At 40.9% G+C, this 19622-nt stretch overlaps 2 protein-coding genes across 7 annotated transcripts in view; one reads left to right on the top strand and one right to left on the bottom strand.

Annotated features, from left to right (window-relative positions):
- LOC134801422 (hexokinase-1-like) overlaps nt 1-12040 on the top strand; it is a 47959-nt gene extending 35919 nt beyond the window's left edge. The window contains exons 1-10 of one of the 2 annotated variants that reach the window (XM_063773974.1): nt 2693-2773; nt 3272-3425; nt 3679-3790; nt 7385-7491; nt 7957-8177; nt 8408-8619; nt 8821-8958; nt 9258-9409; nt 9684-9814; nt 10102-12040. In XM_063773974.1, the coding sequence (XP_063630044.1) occupies nt 2705-2773; nt 3272-3425; nt 3679-3790; nt 7385-7491; nt 7957-8177; nt 8408-8619; nt 8821-8958; nt 9258-9409; nt 9684-9814; nt 10102-10191 (1386 nt within the window). In that variant the 5' untranslated portion in view covers nt 2693-2704 and the 3' untranslated portion in view covers nt 10192-12040. Of the gene's footprint in view, nt 1-2692; nt 2774-3271; nt 3426-3678; nt 3791-7384; nt 7492-7956; nt 8178-8407; nt 8620-8820; nt 8959-9257; nt 9410-9683; nt 9815-10101 lie in introns of those variants that run through there. The other variant, XM_063773973.1, reaches the window with a different exon arrangement.
- A 1469-nt stretch (nt 12041-13509) lies between these two features.
- The window catches only part of LOC134801414 (epidermal growth factor receptor kinase substrate 8-like), a 33432-nt gene continuing 27319 nt past the window's right edge, over nt 13510-19622 (bottom strand). For 4 of the 5 annotated variants that reach the window (XM_063773955.1, XM_063773956.1, XM_063773958.1 and 1 more), the window contains 4 exons: nt 17187-17267; nt 15999-16132; nt 15370-15558; nt 13510-13698 (listed from right to left, as the gene is read on the bottom strand). In XM_063773955.1, coding sequence (XP_063630025.1) covers nt 13627-13698; nt 15370-15558; nt 15999-16132; nt 17187-17267 — 476 coding nt within the window. In that variant the 3' untranslated portion in view covers nt 13510-13626. Of the gene's footprint in view, nt 13699-15332; nt 15559-15998; nt 16133-17186; nt 17268-19622 lie in introns of all 5 variants that reach the window. The other variant, XM_063773957.1, reaches the window with a different exon arrangement.

The following is a 19622-nucleotide window of genomic DNA, read 5'->3' as shown; positions in this document are numbered from 1 at the left end:
GCGTTGATTATATTACACTTAGTTTATCAAATCACTCGAGCAGTTTAATTCCCCATAATAATTTAAGTCCTATTGTAATATAAATGCAAACAATATATAATTACGTCTTGTAATCCGTTTTAGAGATGGCGTATTAATGCCACTTATTTTTATTTAAGTATTTTTCCATCTGACAGTTTCCATTTGACAGGAACAAAATGAACGAATGATTTTGGCATAAAGTAGTCGCAAACTCGAAACAATGTGTGCACACGGCGACCACACTTTATGTCAGTTTGTGTCATGTGTCGACCCTTCCCCATTTCTGGTAACTGTGTCGACACGGCGACGACTCTGCGACTGGAATTGTGACCGAAACAGACGGTGTCGACACAAGATGTGTCAACACCGCGTCGTAACGGCGACTGGAAATGGTTGTATGGGCGTTTCAAGGGTTCCGTACATTAAGTCCGACTCACGCTTGACTGCACATTTCTAATAGATTTTCCTGTCATGTATAGGTAAATAACTATGTATTTTGTGTATTTTTTTCAAAATTGTAGACCCAGTAGTTTCGGAGATGAAGGGGCGGGGGGAATGGTCTTGTTTTGGCTATTTTCTTAAATAACTTCTAACCTATGTATTTAAAATGTATAAAAAACAATTTCATCATCATCATCATCATCTCAGCCATAAGACGTCCACTGCTGAACATAGGCCTCCCCCTTGGACCTCCACACGTACCGCGGTAAAACAATTTATATATTTGAAATTCTTAAGATAAGCTCTTTCATTTGATAATTATATAATAGTACATTACTACAGAGGCCGGGACAAAAGGGGTTGCCGGCCGAAGACATATAGACGGCCGAGCGAAGCGAGGCCGGATAGGTCTGAGCGCGGGCAACCCCATTTCCCGCCGAGGTATGTATAGTGCTTTTCTCAAACATGCAATGAAATAAATAAAATAAAAAATCCACGAAACCCAAGTTTTATTTATAGAAAAAACTAAAAGTAAAGTACACCCAAAATATAACCAACACGTACCTATATCATTATCACGCGTATGTTTTACACGAGTCGTGTATTTTTACTACCCGTATATTTTCATGTATCTTTGATTTTTTCGCCTTGTATCTGACTGTCGTTTTCGTCACATAAGTTTACATAGTCTTTCATGTTGATATCATGCTTCACATACATCGTTGCTTTATGCATGGAGTAAATAAGTATAATTTCCACAGTGTTGACGAATTTGTAGTTACATTCATTTAAAATATGCCACAAAACTGTTTCTAATAAACTGTAAGCCATTTTTCTTAGTTTCTCAAATAATAAAATTGCCATAAGCAACCATATACATACCACAGAATAATTAATAGTACTACCGTACAGAAAGGAAACTTCCTACAAAAACGAAGTTTGACAGCGGTTCAGGGTCGAATCATGCTGTCCCTTTCTAGTATATGGCACTATCCCTTTCGGATATTTAGGGTTGTCAAAAATCAAGTGATTATCTTATCTGTGGTCGTGCACGCAAAAGGAAGTCAAGTGGTGCCAACCCTAATAATTGCTCGGAGCAATGCTGAGCCGAGCGGAGCCGAGTTTGACCGAAGTCAGGAGTTTCGCACCCCTGTACATACTACGTCTTTGACTTGGCGGCAGAGGCAGCAAGTTATTAAAATCAATTCTGCTTACGCTGCCAATTCCAAAACCTACGATTACAATTAATATTAATTTCATTATTTCGTCGGAACTCATATTAAAGTCAAAAAATCAACAACGCACCATAAATCCAATAAAACAGAATGAATATTTTTCAACTTTACCTCCATAACAATTTAAAAAATATAACTACGCGTGTTTGAGTAGACCTTTTTACCGCTAACGTTTAGATGAAATATTTCAAATGTTTTTATTTGTGTAGTTAAATTTATAATCTAAAATTATAAAATTATAGAATGTATTATTTATTAAGTTCATGTTGATTTTATACAAATAAAACTGCAAATTATAGCAAACATTGTTTTTTGTTTTTTTTTTATAGGCGTAGTGGCAGAGTGTCATTACGAACCATAAAGCAAATACTGCCTCTAGTTTTTTTTAATGGATGAATGCCACGATGCTGTGTCACAAATATCTGTGAAATGAAAATTAAAAAAGAGGACTTTGCCGGCCTAGGCCTGCAAGATGTGTATGAAATTCCATTAACGACCTTTTGTCCTAGCCGCACCTGAAACGTCATACTTCGCAGCCTATTATAAGGAACATAACATCAATATTTCATTGCATGTTTGAGAAAAAATTATAAAACGATATAGTTTGAAATCCTTTATTTTTTAACTTTCTCATTTACACCCCAAAAGTGCCCGACTTATTGATAGAAATATATACATTATGTACGAGGGATGATGCAGATGATCTTTCATACGCAGCGAAAAAGACGCAACCCTTCAATAATATCAACTGTTGAGTTGTAAAGTTCCGCTAAAGTAGGAAACTTTAGCGGAACTTTACAACTCATCGATACAGTCCGCTGTTGGCAATAGCCTTTAATTGTAATTAGTTAGTAAGACCAACTCGATTATCTATGATCGATGCCCGCAGACACATCCATCACCGCCTCGTGGAAGATAACATTTTATCTTTTAATCGAGTAAACTTATCGTAATCGATAAAAATGTGGGTTTTTGTTCCCACCCTATTGCGCGTTTAGTTGTCTTGTATGATGGAGTGCCAAGTTCTGAGATGTTATGATACTAAAGATTCGTTTGTTTCGTGTGATGTGAGTAAGGTAAGTTGACCGACTGCGGCGAAGCCCTCTTATCCTCAAAATGACTAAACCGATTTTGTTGAATGATATGTCGTTAGATTCGTCTTTAATGCGCGAGTAGGTTTTCCGGTGCAAAAAAATATTTTGATAAAAATACCTATTCGCAGTCGGGTACAGTCACCTGCAATAACATGTTACTCCACTTAAGGCCACAAATAAGATCGTGTCAGATATTTATGCGGCCTTCGTTGTGTAAAATATTATTGCAGGTGACTGTACCTATATGTTTTTATTTTTTTCCTAACTGTGCTGGAAACAGGTTCGCGTAGATAATACGTAGCGACAGTACGGTCGCTCGCCTCGCGGTGCGCTCAGCGCTGGCCCCGCAGAGAAGTAATCGATTGGAGGTGGTCTTATTCTGGCGCTGCTGGCGTGCACAGCTCCGGAGTTTTAAACAACCCTAGCAATATGTTACATGAGTTAAACCTTAAATTAATGTTCATGTATGTTTATTTTCAGGTGGAGGCATGCCTGGCAGAGCTAAACCTGTGCGGCGCCACCCTGCGTCGCGTGGCCAACGTGTTCGAACGTGAGCTCACGAGGGGACTGAGGCAGCAGCCATCGTCGTTGCAGATGGAGAACACATATGTTCCTGAGCTGCCGGATGGCACAGGTACGTGTGTGTGTGTGTATGTGTATATGGCAGCATCAGCCGGGGCTGCCTCTGCGTACACGGGCAAGGTGTACCCATTACATCACATTAAAGTGTCAAAAGGCCCCTGTGTGTTGGTTTTGGCTCCGCGCGCACGCCTCCCAAATGTCCAGAACACCGTTGTTCCGTGATGGCTAAATAAATACATGAAAGTCTTCCGGAGAAATCACCTTCTATTGGCCGTCTTTATGGTGATGATGAGTATGTTTTGCAGAGGAAGGCGTGTTCCTCGCTCTGGACCTGGGCGGCACCAACTTCAGGGTGCTGCTGGTGGAGCTGCGAGGCGGCCAGATGCTGCGCGAGGACGTCAAGCAGTACCACATCAGGTAAGCAACACAGCAGCAGTTCACCGAACGTACCTATTGGTAAATAAATATGTATCAGTTCCAGCAGAACTGTATTGTATTGTATTGTAGTTCGGGCGATTTTCCGCAACTCGACGTCTTGCGCCTATTTTGCGTGATAGGGGGTGGACTAGTCTTGCCAGCCCAGCTCCTCGAGGAATCCTATCAGACCTTTGATGTTGAGTAGGACCTCGGGGAGGTCACTCGGGGATCCGAGATGTTTTGCCCTGTATGGGGCCAATCCGCTGCATTCCAACACCACGTGAGAGGCTGTTTCTTCTTCCTCCATGCATCCACGGCATAGGGGACTGTCTGTGACACCTGTTATAAAAAGATGTTTGTTAAAAAGTCCATGACCTGTTATGACACTGGTTACCATACTCAGTCGAACCTTTCCTAGTTGAAGGAGCGCCCTTGTGAGCTTACCGTTCATGCTCGGCAGCAGAACTGGTAAGGTCAATGTGGAAAACACCGGTATAAAAAAATTTGGTGGGGAAGATTCGAAATGAAAAGTAGAGTGTTAAAGTGAAAGGCACCATTTCAATTTCGGACTATTGGCGCTCGGACTAATATCGACTGACATGAGTGGCCTTTCATCCCTTGTAATGTGTCCCTTTTAATAATGTGTAAAATTGTGAAAGTTTTAATCAGTGTTTCATCCCTTCGTTAACAATCTAGTATTTTGTACCAATTCGTAACTTGTCAGTTCTCTGCCTATAGCAGCTTTCATATCATTTGTCAATGAAACAAAGTACCTACAATATAAATACAACGTGAACAAGCCCACACTGATGGAATGTGTAAGCTTTAATTGGGCTAATGAATTCGCTGCTGGAGGTTAAATGAGAGGAGTCTGATTTGGTCTGTATCTACTAATTAAACGAGTTAGGTACATCTACAATTATCCCCTATGTGGCAGGGCTAGCACAACATCGCCAGTCATAATACTTCAGCCAGTCATACCTCTGTGTTTTATGCACGGTAACGAAATTTAAAGATAGGTAGGTACTTAGACTTAGCCTTAAACTTGAACAATTTCCGGGAATTCAGTTTACTAGACAATTATCCTGCATTGCACCACAATTATAGATAGATTCACTTATTTCTTAAAGATAATTTAATATAACTTTTCTTTTCGCTTTCGTCTTTAATCGAACTGTCATTAGGGCGAGCGAAGCGAGCCCTATCACTAATCGACGAACTATGCATTCTTGTGGTACACTTTACGGAAAAACTACTGCACTGTTAGGTTTGAAATTTAACATAGTAATTTAAATTCATGTCTAGATGTGTTATCAAACATAAAAATATCATTTTATAAACCTAAAAAAATAAAATAAAGTAATAACACTTTGTATTACTACTAGCGCCATCTGTTGGCAAAATGATGAATTAACATTCGTGCTAATGTTAATTATTTCTTTCTCTAACAGATGGCGTTAGTAATAAATAAATATTGGACATTCTTATACAAATTGACTACTTAAGAAGGCTTGTGTTGTGGGTATTCAGACAATTCAGACAATACGATACCTATGTGGTGTTTTCAAGTTTAATAATGTCGATGGCGCTTACGCCATTAACAACGATGAATACTAAAGTGGGTACAATTTTGGATTCACCCACCTCGCTTCACTTGGTTTGATTCCCATTTTAGCAATTAAGTTTTTGTGAATACCTACTAGAACAATCAATCTTGCTGTATATTTACTGCGGAGGTCAATTTACTCGTATGTTTTGTGACGCTGACGATGTGATGATTAGTCATGTTGTGTTAGCAAACTTAAATCGGGTATTTTCAGTTCGAGATACAGTTTTGGCGCCATTCATTTATTACGTAAGAGGATTTTGGGTGGAGGGGGGGTCGAACATATCTTATTTTATCTTACAAGGGGGTGGGAGGGGGTTTTCATAGTTCTTAAGTAAGATCACAAAGATGCGATATTTTTTTTTAATTTCTATGAAATTATGACGTTTAAAATAATACTTCCACACTCTATGCTATCAAACACGGTGCAGAGTTAGCTTAAACGAGCTCAAGTACCTTTGTACAGGTACAAATAAACATTCATAAAAATATTTTTTTGAAAATAAATTATATTGGTGGCTGGACGGGGTCAGCCTATTCTTATTATTTCTTACATAGGGTTGGGAGGGGGTCAAAAGCTAGCAAAAATTGTCTTACGTAATTAATGAATGGCGCCTTTAGTGTTACTATTGCTTGGAACTGCTAAAATTATAAATAAAGATAAGCATAATTAATACAAACTTCAGTGACTTAGGGCCGATACAGACGGACTACAACCCGACTGCAACTTGTATGGGAACTGCACGCCAATCGAAACGTCGGCGTGCAGTTCAGCAAAATGACACAGTACCCTGGCAGTACCTAGTGGAACTCAGGTTTGGTGTAACAAAGGCACATTATGGTTTGGTCATCCGACTCATCTTGATGAGCACTTAGGAGAGTAGTACCCAAGATAGAGCCGATGCCGAACCCTGGCAGTACCTAGTGGAGCTCGGGTTTGATGCAACATACCTATAGACACACGCTGTTTTGGATATCCGACTCGTCATGATGATCACTGGGTAGATCAGTACTTTCAGTACCCAAGATAGCTGATGCTGAACCCTGACAGTGCCTAATGGAGCTCGGGTTTTATACAACATAGGCACACGCTGTTTTGGTCATGCAACTCGTCTTGATGAGAACTTAGGAAAGTAGTACCCAAGATAGAGCTGATGCTGAACCCTGGCTGAACCTAGTGGAACTCGATCAGGTTTGATGCAACATAGACACACGCTATTTTGGACATCCGACTCATCATGATGAGCACTTGGGAGAACAGTACCCAAGATAGAACTCATGCTGAACCCTGGCAGTACCTAGTGGAACTCAGGTTTGTTGCAACATAGGCACACGCTGTTTTGGCCATCCGACTCGTCTTGATGAGCACTTAGGAGATTAGTACCCAAGATAGAGCTGATGCTGAACCCTGGCTGTACCTAGTGGAACTCAGGTTTGGTGCAACATAGGCACACGCTGTTTTGGTCATCTGACACGTCTTAATGAGAACTTAGAAGAGCAGTACCCAAAATAGAGTTGATGCTGGACCCTGGCTGTACCTAGTGGAACTGTGTGTGTTAGTTTATGTGCGGAGCAGCGTGATTACCGCCAGTAGGTGTCCAGACGGGATAGTTTTTCGATCAATTGTGTGGATTTGGACGCAAAAATAAATTCAAGAACATTGGCTCGCTGACCCAACATTATGTAGGAAAACCAGTTGGGTTCCTTACAAAAAGTACTGGGCGACCGTGTAGGATGTAATGCACTTATGGAATTGTATATTACGTGTGGATGATATTGGCAATTTGATTTTGTCGTCTGGACACGTTTTTAAAGGACAAAGTAAAAGCTGTAACAGACAGGCGTACCGGACAGCAACCGGTTCGGTACGTTAAGGTAGAAAACCTCCGCGAGCCCTTACAAAGCTCTGCTTTTTGCTAGTATTAGTACCTAGCCTAGTTTGTCCAAATAATCGATATTGTATATAAACAAGCATTCTTGTGTTCCAGCGACGAGCTGCGACTGGGGCCTGGTGAAGACCTCTTCAACTTCCTCGCTGACTGCGTTCAGGACTTTGTGCGCTCCGAGGGTATGGAAGACCAGGAGATGTCACTAGGTTCGTGTCTGACTCTTTGTTACTTCTATACGTACGAGTAGGTACCTACAGTCCACGTATGCGCTCCGAGATTTTGGGGGTTAAAAAAGAGAGTCAAGGAAGGGAGCTAGTGGCTGAGAGATGTAGGGGATCTTTCCCACCTATCAGATAGTTGGGGCTCAAAGAATCCGGGTCTAAGGACCATGCTATTTAAAAATGTTGATGCGCTGCGAATCTTCTACGTAATGTTATAGCTCTAAATAAGTTACTCGCTGACAAAGCTCGACGACTGTTTGCCGTAAATCTCTTTGATAGACAATGTCGGTCTCGCACCGGTCTATTCAGCCACCAAAAACGGTGTTTCTCCGGTGTTACACCATAAATCGTCTGCAATATACGCAAAAGCCAATGATGATTATGATGAATTAAGTAGGTACCTATACCTGACTGTTGTCTAGTTTGACATGTTTATTTGTAACGTTCCAGGTTTCACATTCTCATTCCCAATGAAACAACACTCCATTTCCTCCGGCGAGCTGATCACGTGGACCAAGAGCTTCAAGTGCGGCGGCATGGGCGGCGTGGACGTGGCCGCGCTGCTGCAGCGCTGCCTCCACGACCGGAGACTCAAGGTCACCGTGCGGGTGCTGCTCAACGACACCACCGGCACGCTGGTGGCTGGCGCGCATCAGGATCGGCGAGTGGGGGTGAGTAACTGGACACTACAGTCACCCGTCGTCAGTATTGTCAGTATAGCAGCCGCCTATTTCAGTCAAGTGTCCGGGCGCGCTCGCCTTTACTTGGATGATTGGCTGATCATTGGTTACAAACTAAGAACTTGAATCCGACCTACTCCTAGTTACCTACGCGTCGTCATGTTTTAATCGTGTTTGAAAATATTGTAAGAATTCCGACATTAATTTGTGTTTGTCACCAGATCGGCGTGATATTGGGCACGGGCTCCAACGGCTGCTACATGGAGTCGGCGTCGGCGGTGACGCACTGGGAGGCGGCGCGGCGCGGGCGCGGCTCCGCCGTCTGCGTCGACATCGAGTGGGGCGCGTTTGGGGACAACGGCTGTCTGGACTTCATGAGAACGGACTTGGATAGAGAAGTGGACGCGCGCTCGCTGCTTGTAGGCTCTTTCACGTGAGTACGAGTATGAGTTTTTTATTCTCTGCTTATTTACTTGTACCTGAAGTAGGCATGCCTAAATGTCCATCAAATCTAACCAGTCGTTGATGATAATCGTTTGTCCGTTCTCAGGTTCCTGCGTCATTTTGACATTATTAGAGCGACACAAACTAAAGCGACAAAGTGTTTTGTAATAATAACATTGTTTTTGTGCAGATTCGAGAAGTACATTGGTGGCAAATACCTCGGAGACTTGGTGCGGGCGGCGCTCGCTCGCCTGGCCGGCGCGGGCCTGCTGCCCGCCGCGCCGCCGCCGGGCACTATCTCCTCGGAACACGTCAGCTTCTTTGAAGAGTAAGTCTTCTGTTTATTTTAGAGCCAAACTGTAGGTATAGTGGTTTTATCGTAACATATTCCCTGGAAAATAGACGATCGACACGTGTGACGAGGCTATAAGTAGTTACCTAGTTATCAATTTAAAAAAACGATTTTCACATCGGGCCAGTTATAAAAGAATCCACAATTCAAGTCTATTTGTCACGTTATAGCGTTAACAAATCTTCGTAAGAAACAAAAATCCAAAAAGGTGGATAGGTCATTTTTTAAGCATTAAGTACCTACCTAGGTGTAACGATTGTGTTGTATTTGTGCAGGGACAACGAGAACGGCTCAACAACGCGAACGCTGGCGGCGTTGCGCTCGGCGTGCCCCGAGACGGCGGCGGCGTGGTCGGACGCCGACGCGCTCGTCGCACAACACGCCGCTAGGATGTGCTCTAATCGCGCCGCGCAGCTCGTCTCAGTCTGTGAGTACTCTGTTAAGTAGCATATTAAAGGCGCGAGTTTTGATACGGCAGTGAGGTGGTCGATACGAGCGGCTAGAATTTGGTCCAATCGGACACATTGTGTCTGTCCTTTCGTGTAGGCATAGTGCTTGTCGCATCGCACTCGCACACCATCTCGCGTCCTCATCTCAAAGTTCTTAAAGCTTGCAACACGATATGAAGTGCACTGTCGGATGCAAATTAGAGATTCAGGGCACGAATTAGTCTTGTTAATTAAATGAACTATAATTGACAGGCGTCGCCGTGTTGGTGCAGCGCATGGCGCGGCCGCACGTCGTGGTGGCCGTGGACGGCTCCGTGTTCAAGCGACACCCGAGGATCCGAGGCCTCATGGAGAAGTACATCGCCTTGCTACAACCTTACGAGGTAAACTAACTTTGACCTTCAATTAAGAGCAAGGCCTATTTATATCTCAAGAAATCTTGAGTTCCTGTAGTTATCTTTCTGGTAGTTTGACCGATTTTAGAATTCCTGTGGTCGATGAAATTGGTCACTTCTATGTACCAAGTACATTTCCACGACTGTAAACATCAGATCTGATTGCTTCTTCTGTTTGAATTCATCTCAATCTCTACTTAAGTAATATACCAGCACGGAACCCTTGATTTCGTCTGCAAAGAAGCCGTTAAACCGACTGATGATTAAATTTCCAGTTCTCTCTGATGGGCGCCGAGGACGGCAGCGGTAAGGGCTCCGCGCTGACCGCCGCCATCGCCGCGCGCATCGCCGCGCAGGACAACTAGGCAGAACATTACAATATCCACAAACCAAACTAACTACCAGGGTCGTATACTATCTCTTTCACGCTTACGTGGCCATGGCACGAGTGAGATAGTGATGGGACCTCGGTTTTGTTTTGGTTCGGAGCGGCGCGCGGCAGCTATCCCGGTGCGCCGGCCGCCATCTTGGATAGGAGCCAAGCGCGATGCGAGACTGAAACTTAGGCCTCTATGTCTTTGCAGAAAAATGTAGAAAATAAATGTACTATGGTAGCCCCACTATTCTGCCCTACCACTCATGGTTAGGACCGTGATTTGAACTTGGAACTAGTTGCGCTAAAATACAGAAAACAGTTGAATGAGTTTTCAAATGTTACGGATGTTATTGTGGGGCAGCATTCATGTAGCAATGCAGGGTTGAAGCATTTCATACTCGTTTCTATCAATAGCTTGTAATTGTACTCCGGAATACTTTAGTTTTAGTAACAAGATGATTGTGATATTGTGTGATCGCTCGCGGGTCGAGTGTGCGTGTGTGGTGTGTGTGACACGTTTCATACGTTTCCATAGGGTACAGACCCGCGGTGGAACTTGACTTTTAGATATAGCGTGTGAGTGTGCTCAGATACACAAATAAAAAAAAATCTTGAACCAAGACATGTTATGATATTAAGGAAACTCGAAAAATGTCTTCGTCCAAGAAATAAAATGTCTTGTATTAGGTATAATCTTGAGCCAAGAAGTACTTTCTTGTAAAAACAACAAATTATTAAATAAAAAAGGTCAGTTTTCATTCGATATGCTTAATCTTGGCTCAAGTAATAAAACTCTTGTCACAAGCTTTTTAATCGTGCATTTTGAGAATTTAACATTCTTGAACGATTTGTGAGATTGTATTATTCCAAGGTATATAATAGCTTGGATCGAGATGTACCTATCAGTTGAGACATACCAGATATGTCTTGTTTCAGTAATTTGTTTTTTTCTGTGTATATTTTGTATAGTTGTTACAGCGTTGTGCCATACTCATTAGGATTACTTTAGGTAACTGACACATACATTCTAATAGCTCAATTGCTGACAGCGACCAACAGAAATATCTACATAAAGACACTAGGTATATGAGCACGATCTTCGAGGAATCATTTGGCAGCACTATTCGCCCCCACAACCTCCCTGAGCTTTGCATATAAAATATAAATACCTACTGACCGATAGGTACTTATACAAAATCATACAAGATGTTATTTTGTGTAAAATATAACTGTTGGTGGCTGTAAAAGAGTAGGTATAGTAAGCATAAAACAAAACAACGTTGTATTTCCACTTTATACAAAATACTAAAGTTAAATCTTTGTTGCTGACTATACTATTTAAGCTCTTTTTTGTTTTTATTTAAGCTTGGTGCTTTAGACAGCTGTCATCTCAGGGGCGTAGCCAAGATGACAGTCGTTCGCAGAGAAGCGAAACGAAACGTTATGTGTCTCTATCGCACTAATAGGGAAGAGTGATAGAGAGACAGAAAGCATTACATTGTCGTAACGCAAACAATTGTCATGTTGGTTATGCCCCCTACAGAAGTTCTTAAGTAAAATTGTATTATGATGGCAACCGGCACCAAGCCAGTAACATAGACAAGAATAATAAGACGCACAAAGTGGTGTTAAAAATTGTAGGCCGTAATACGTTTAGTGGCTCTTTAGTGGTTACAAATACGTACCATTATTTCACTAACTTGACAATTGACACCTGACACTGACAATTTCCTGCACATTTCTGGGCCGGTTAAAGTAACGACGGTGTATAATATATAGCATCGGTGTTTACTTGTTAAACCAGCAATGTTCGATAAATTGTCAGTGTTAGGCAGCAATTGTCAAAAGATATAATGCACTACTTTATGCGTCTTATATTATTCTTTTCGTCTGTACTTCAACTGCAGGGTAAAACAAGCCCGAGGGCCTATTTACCACGAAAACGAAAAGATCCCCGCAATTTGCGAACTTCGATTTTCGCGGTTATAGCCCTGACTTGCTCATAATTTCTTGTTTTGGGATAACCATATTGTTAAATAATTTAATTAATAAATAAGTGCGATATCTCCCTTGATATACAAGTTGTTATTGTATTTAGCTTGTAAGTGAAACCTCAGACGTATAATATTAATTATTTTATAGAGAATATTTTGTTAGATATTTGTTTTATAATTTTTTTAGTATACTGCAGCTACGCGGTGTGCGTATCTGACGACATTGTTGTTTTATTTTAAATTAATATACAATTTTATACTAGTGTTTTCTGTTTATTTCTTCTCTACTTGTAATTGCAGTTTAAGGAAACTTCTTAAATCTGTTGGTTTTCCTTAAATTATGCTTTAACTTTCTGGTACCCTGGTAGAGAGTGCGGGCGGTTGTAGTTGTAGGATGGAAATGGGGACAGGAGGCGCGCGAGCTCTTCCGACAGTTACGTTAGGCGGCTTAGGGAAGCGTGGTGGCCGAGTGGATCTGGCGTCCCACTTTCAACCCGGAGGTCACGGGTTCAAATCCTGGATGAGATTTTTGTAACTTATGTACGGAATATCATTTGATATTTACCACTAGCTTTTCGGTGAAGGAAAACATCGTGAGTAAACCTGCATACATCCGGGAAGAAATTCAAACGTGTATGTGAAGTCCTCGACCCTCATTGGGCCAGCGTGGGGACTATAGCCTAAACCCTCACGCGCTTGAGAGGAGACCTGTGCTGGACCCAGCAGGTGTGGGACGTGCATATGCTGAATTATAATATCCTTAGGGAAAAAGGCAAAGACCCCCGTTCTGGGGTCCTACCGTAGTACCTACGTTTACACATTCAACAAATTCATCGTGACTCAACGATGACGTTGAGAACTAATCTAGCGAGCGCCTTATCATCTCCGCACTGTTATCAGTTCCGTGGGGACAGATAAAAACAACATCGTAATTATAAAATAACATAATGTATTTATTGCCTTAATTATCAAAATAATTTAAGTATAATAATAGTAGTAGTAAACTCTTTATTGTACAAAAAGACATATTAAAAATAACATACCATTAGTAAGAAGTACAAAGGCGAACTTATCCCTTTGAGGGATCTCTTCCAGTTAACCAGTTGTGTATAAATGGCTATTCCCAAATATTCGGGAACAGCGGGGTGTCAAGAGAAGACCTGAGGTGCCTAACTAAGTGATACTTGTTTGAGTGGTGGAGCAAACGCAAAACATAGGTACGCTTAATATGTAAATTGAAATGATGTCCTGTCTTTTCTTTTCTGCCATCCCGATATGTAGTTAGTGGTAACTTATCTATGCGTTTGTGGATAAAAAGATTTTCATTTGGCTAGGCGCCCAGAAAGTCAACTTCCGCGCTTGTGAAGGGATCTTATGAGACGGATGGCGTCTCGAAGTGGTCCCAAGAGGTCTGGTGGCCGGAGGGGGTCTCAGGAGACCTCCACCTTCTCGCGGACCTTGCGTAGGATGCTCTGCAGCTCTGACGCTGACGTCGTCTTGTACTGTAACATGATATATTCAAAATTTAAAAATAAACAAAGTAGGTATTGGGTTATTAGAAACAATTCCAAAAGTCACACAAACACATACACACACACACACCAGTGTTGGGCAAAAAGTAATTGAATTACTAATTAACAATTGCAATTACAAAATGTAATTCCAACAAATAATTTCCATTACATGTGGAAAGTAATTAATATTTTAATTACTAATTACAATTGCAAAATGTAATTAGTAATTAAATTTTTAATTACATTTCGAAATTAAAATTTTAAATTAATTACTTTTTTGAATTACAATTACATTTATAGAATGCAAGTTTTTGATCATCTTTATTTCTAAAATCAGATGAACATTTTGAATGGTTTTAAATTTGACTAAGCAACATTGTCAATGTTAACTTTGGTTGGACTGTAGCAAAGGGAAGGCTGGGACTTAGATTTTTTTTTGACAAAGTGGTGTCATTATGATACTATTTTAAATGATTGTAATGTGTAGATTACGTCAAAAAAAAGCATCTTTTATTAAAAACACTTTTCTCTAAAATAAAAAATGGCTGAGTTAGACGCCTCCAAAGATTGATGTTTTTAAAGGGAGCTGGGACCTTCATCACGAGTGGTGTCATTATGACATATATTTTAAATGATTGTAACATATAGAACACGTCAAAATAAGCTACTTTTACTTGAAAAACTTTTAGTCCCAGCCCCCCCCTTTGCTACAGTCCAACCCGAAAGGCACCTTAGGTCGGCGCTTACGTCATTATTAGCGGCGCCCCAATACTAATGCGGTGCTACGCGACGTAAGCGCCGACCGACATATTCAACGTGGTTTGTCACATAGTACCCTGTAAAGGTATGATTCCCGGGATAAAAAATATGTTATAACGTTATCCAGCGTATAATGGAATTCATAAAAGTTTTTCTTTATAATTACTCCAAGTAAATTTGTTCATATTTGCATACTATTAAAAAGGTAAATGAAAAGTAATTGAGTAATTTAATTACTAATTAATGTAACTACAATTGCAAATTACACAAATAATTTAATTACATGTAATTAAATTAGTAATTTAATTACACGAGTAATTAATTACGCCCAACACTGACACACACACACACACACAAAGTCAGCATCAATAGTAGCGGGTGAAACAACGCACCATAGTATTTCCAAATTGAATAATTCTCCACAGTTCGCGTTCAATAGTATCTGTCACAATAGACTTGTTCTATTAGGTACGGTCGAAGATTGTAGTTTATGACCCTTATCGTACCTTATCAAAATGACAATCAATATGAAAGTCGCTAATGATACCTCATAATACTGTCACTGTGACAAGGTACAAAATGGGTCCGAAATTAAAATCTTTGACTGTAGATAGATAGGTATACATATCTCTTTTTTTAAGCTATTGGAGAATTGTATGGTAGATACTTTTGACACGTAGTCTGATCAACTACTTTTGATGCTAACTGTACAAGATTTAACACTGTTTTTTAGAGTTTAGTATTCGTTATCGGTTTAAGCGTGAAGAATAAACAAATAGACAGACAGAAAGACAGTTACTTTCTAATTTATAAATGTTATAATATTATAAGCAAGGATTTCATAAAAGAAAACACAGAATTACATCAACAGGCAGATTGTCGTGGTAAAGCTAGTCGTACCCCGGACACGTTGCGCTGCACTAGGATCTGGCTGTAGAGGCGCTTGCCCTCGTCGGGGCCGAGCAGCAGCTCGAGCTGCGCGCGCGGCGTGCTGAACAGCGCGTGCCCGGGCACGCGCAGCGCGCGCACGGCGGTCGCTGAGAAGCCTTTAGCTTCTAGCCATTCGGCGACCTCTTCGGGGTTGGATTTCTGTAAAAATGTGTCGAATATTACATGCAAGTTTATGAACCATCTCATCATAAGGCGTCTAAATAGGGCTTAAGCCGAGGATTTGTCTTGCACATGCATGCATTGCATTTGTATAGACATTAGTTATAAGAAACAATAGAAACATGTACCGTTTGTGCCCAAATAAACATTAAAACATGCACAGTGGCGGATTTGCAGTCTTTGCCGCCCTAGGCCCCAGGCCCTGTAGCCGCCCCTTTATCAGCACCCATCATATTGACTACATTTTGAGTTATTTCTTGTTACCATCAGCGGATTTTTTATCACAATTTGCCGCCCCTATGCCCGGGCCTACTGGGCCTTAGGGCCAATCCGCCACTGAACATGCACTTTTTTTTAATTCGATCAAGAGACGAGTACCTATTATTACAGGTTCGTTGAACTGAAGTTAACAATGTTACCTGGTGGATAAACACTTCAGGCGTTTTCTTGAACTCGAGGAGCTTCCTCCGCTGTTGGATTTGGGGCAACACCTCCCGTAGCTCATCCGTGAAGTCTCCGCCGCTGGCCGCCGTGCTCATGGCCGACTTCGTCGCTGGAATCAATGTGGAATCAATTAATCCAGGGGTCTCCAAACTTTTTTACCTGAGGGCTCAGAAACTAATCGCGCGGGCTAGCGTCGGTTTTTGCGCCGGTTTCTGGTTGCTGCTGTTAGAAACAGTTCCACTCTCAATGAATGCTCAACCCCTGAAACCTGGCTCGCGCGGGCCGGACAGTGGGCACTCGCTTTGGGTGTCGGCGGGCCGGATTGGAACGTGTCGCGGGCCGGATCTGGCCCACGGGCCTGCGTTTGGAGACCCCTGAATTAATCAATAATCAGGTTCAGGTAGGTAAGTAGTTGATAGTTACATTACATAACTAACTTGCAGGCCAATTCGAACAATAAGATACTAATAAATACGTAATAGCTTAGATCTCAACTAGATATGTTTTGCAGCTCGATTCGGGCAACCAATGTCACATTCACGTTAGAAATATCATAGATAGGAGACTAGTCTTGACTGGTAGAATATGATTATTATTATTTATTATTATTTTATTTCAAACAATATAATATTTTATATCGAGATCGTTATTTGTACATTGCAAGTGTGCAAACAATTTTAAAATAAAGAAACAGTACCTACTGAATTACGTATTATTTACTACTTCTGACTCAAAAAACAATGGTGGCAAAATGTTATACCAGGTAGGTATAAAGAATCGAGTAGGTAATAACACACATAAGTACTTATCTCTTTAAATCGATCACTTTATCAATAACCTAATCATATCTTATCGTAATTATTTTAATTGCAACCAGTACGTGCATTTTTAGTGATTATTTAGCGTTACTAAGTAAAAGGCGTGGAACTGTACCTCGATATTGATGCTTAGAGCTTTAATGCATAAAAAATAGTACAAACGGTGGCCTTAATGCTATAAGACCTTCTCTACCAGTCAACTGTTGGGCAAAGCAGATAAGTAGTAGATGTGTGTTCCTACTCGTAACAAAACTGTGGTAGAAATTTGCAGACTGTGTAATTAAGAGTAATCATGTAGAATTTTACTAAGTATACAATACATAAAGTTAGTATTAGACTACTCACACTTGATGGTGTCAGTGGCGACAGGCGCGGGCGGAGGCGGGGGCGGCGGCGGCGGCGGTGGCGGGGGCGGAGGCGCCTTGTCTGCAACACACACTTCTGTACTCTCTGCGACCAGCCAAAACATCATTGATGACAACGACGACAAACACACTCACCGCGATTACAGTCACACAGTTACACCAACAGCACAAGTTTGCAACATCACAAATAGCAAAAGGATTTTCTACGAATCTCAGACAGATATAAGCACCACGCGGAAGCAATCTTATGAGTTTATTTGAAATTCTCCACCATCTCACACTTAGCTATGCTAGCACTTAGATCTCTGGTAGACAATCTACAGTGTGGAGTGGAGTGTCTGAATTAATGTACAGGTCAAACTTACGAAAGTTATTAGCACCTGCTAGCACGAAATTTGCTAGCTTCTGTGAGCCTTATAAAGTTCCCTTTTGCGCAATCATAAGATCTGATAATTCAATTTAAAAGGATTTTTCGTGGGACTTCAATTTTCTTTGAGCGTTGTTATTGTAACAGATAATGTTTTAGTTTACACGTTATAACTATTTCTACCTTGTCAGACAAACGTGCTTTAGAATAACTAAGGCAAATCGGCAGGCATTATTAGGGTGACGTAAAAGTATTATGATGATCGTCTTTTTTGTTTAGTATAAGTAAACAATCTTTGGATTTGAAACTACATAACAGTGTTATTAGCCGTTATGAAGGCAGCCCTAATATGCCTGTAGTTATTAGGGTTGACGCCAAGCTCCGGGGCACCCACGTAAAGCCACAATTATGTAAGCACAAAGTTCAAACGTATAATAAGAATCGACAACATAGCGAAAGAGTTTAATGCCTTAACGCGAGTTTCCTCAGGGAGGGAAGGACACGGGAGGAGCGAAGCACAAATAGACACACACAAGTTTCAATAAAAAAATTTAATGTAAAAAATGTATACAAACAAGGACTGAGCAGTTAGCCGCTCCGACAATATATTAGTTAACATTTATAGCCTTACAATTTGTATCTCGTACAATAAATATATAGCTGCCTATAGAATCTGACTTGAAATATAAAAACAATAGTCTAACGATACGTATACTAATTTGTAGAAATGTAAGCTTCACACCAAAACACGGCACTCGCACCGGCTCGCATCGAAACAACAGCATTGTTAAATGCCAACAATTGACAAAAGAGTTGAAGAAGAAGAAATATTGACTGAAATTGCAATCTTCTCGTATGTCAAAATTGACATCGCAGATAAGTCACTACATGACAATTTCATGACAATCTCAAAAAAAGCACTAATGCAAGGTGTCGTTTCGATGTGAGCCGACGAGTCTTGCAGACAGAACGATTCAAACGGCACTAGCATTCTACTGCTTTCGCATTAACTTTTTAGCGGTTGGGTTCGTTCTGTTCTGCAAGTATAATGGACTACATGATTTGCGGCACTGGATGTATTCCAGAAAAATGCAATGCGTCAAATGACACACGATTGGCACGATGTTTGTCGTTGGTGATATCGGATTAGATGAAACCCTAGTGAAAATCAATGTGAAAATGGATTTGATTGTGAGACCCTCTGATTATCTTTAATCCAATGTCTTTGTCTACCCACTATATTATGCATCCAGTGCCTCAAATCTTCACAAGTTTATATTTGTAAGACAAAGAGTACAGAGTTGAAAGATAAGAAGAGGTGGGGTCTTCAAGACATAACTGTGATGTCATAACACACCGATTTCCTCATTATCTGACAATAATAGTCGTCAAGTTGCAAACAAAAAACAACAACAAACTGATGGTTCGTTAAGAGTTTTGCTGAAAGCTTGTGCGCGAGCAAAATCGGCTTGCCATGAAGTTACGTTTTAGTGACAACCTCTCTCTATCTATTAGCTCTGTGTAAGGACATATATTAGCACACACACGGACAGAAGCACACACGCGGGCTCCGATACTAGCCGACGATAGATAAACTACTGATATGTTATTTATAATGGATTATGCGTAAAATAAGTCTGAGCGCGGACCACTTTGGTTCGGGGGCGCTTATTGCGCTGCACAATCTTTTGAGCCAAAACCTATGCCTGATCCATAGAAAGATTGTTACCAAAAATCGATATAATTATAGGTATCGACATGATTGCCTTTCCAGTAGATGTCAATGAATACCCTGTCTGTTACAGACAATTTAAGAGGTTTGTAAATAATCGAAATCTCAGTAAATATGCCTCCACGAAAGACCTTTTTTTTGTGAATGCTCAGTTTTAATTCTTATGTCAACACGTCGCAAATTTAGCACAGGCATAGGTCAAGGCATACATGATTAAAGAGTAAAGATTTATTCATTGTACTAGATGTGTAGTTTGTCTAATAAATACATGCTTCGAATTTGACAGGTAATGTTGCTGTACCTAAATATATTATGTG

Source organism: Cydia splendana, chromosome 22 (assembly GCF_910591565.1).
Source record: "Cydia splendana chromosome 22, ilCydSple1.2, whole genome shotgun sequence".
NCBI classification, from domain to species: Eukaryota; Metazoa; Arthropoda; class Insecta; order Lepidoptera; family Tortricidae; genus Cydia; species Cydia splendana.
Note: the sequence above shows the minus strand (reverse complement) of the source record. Positions and strands in the feature narration are given on the sequence as shown.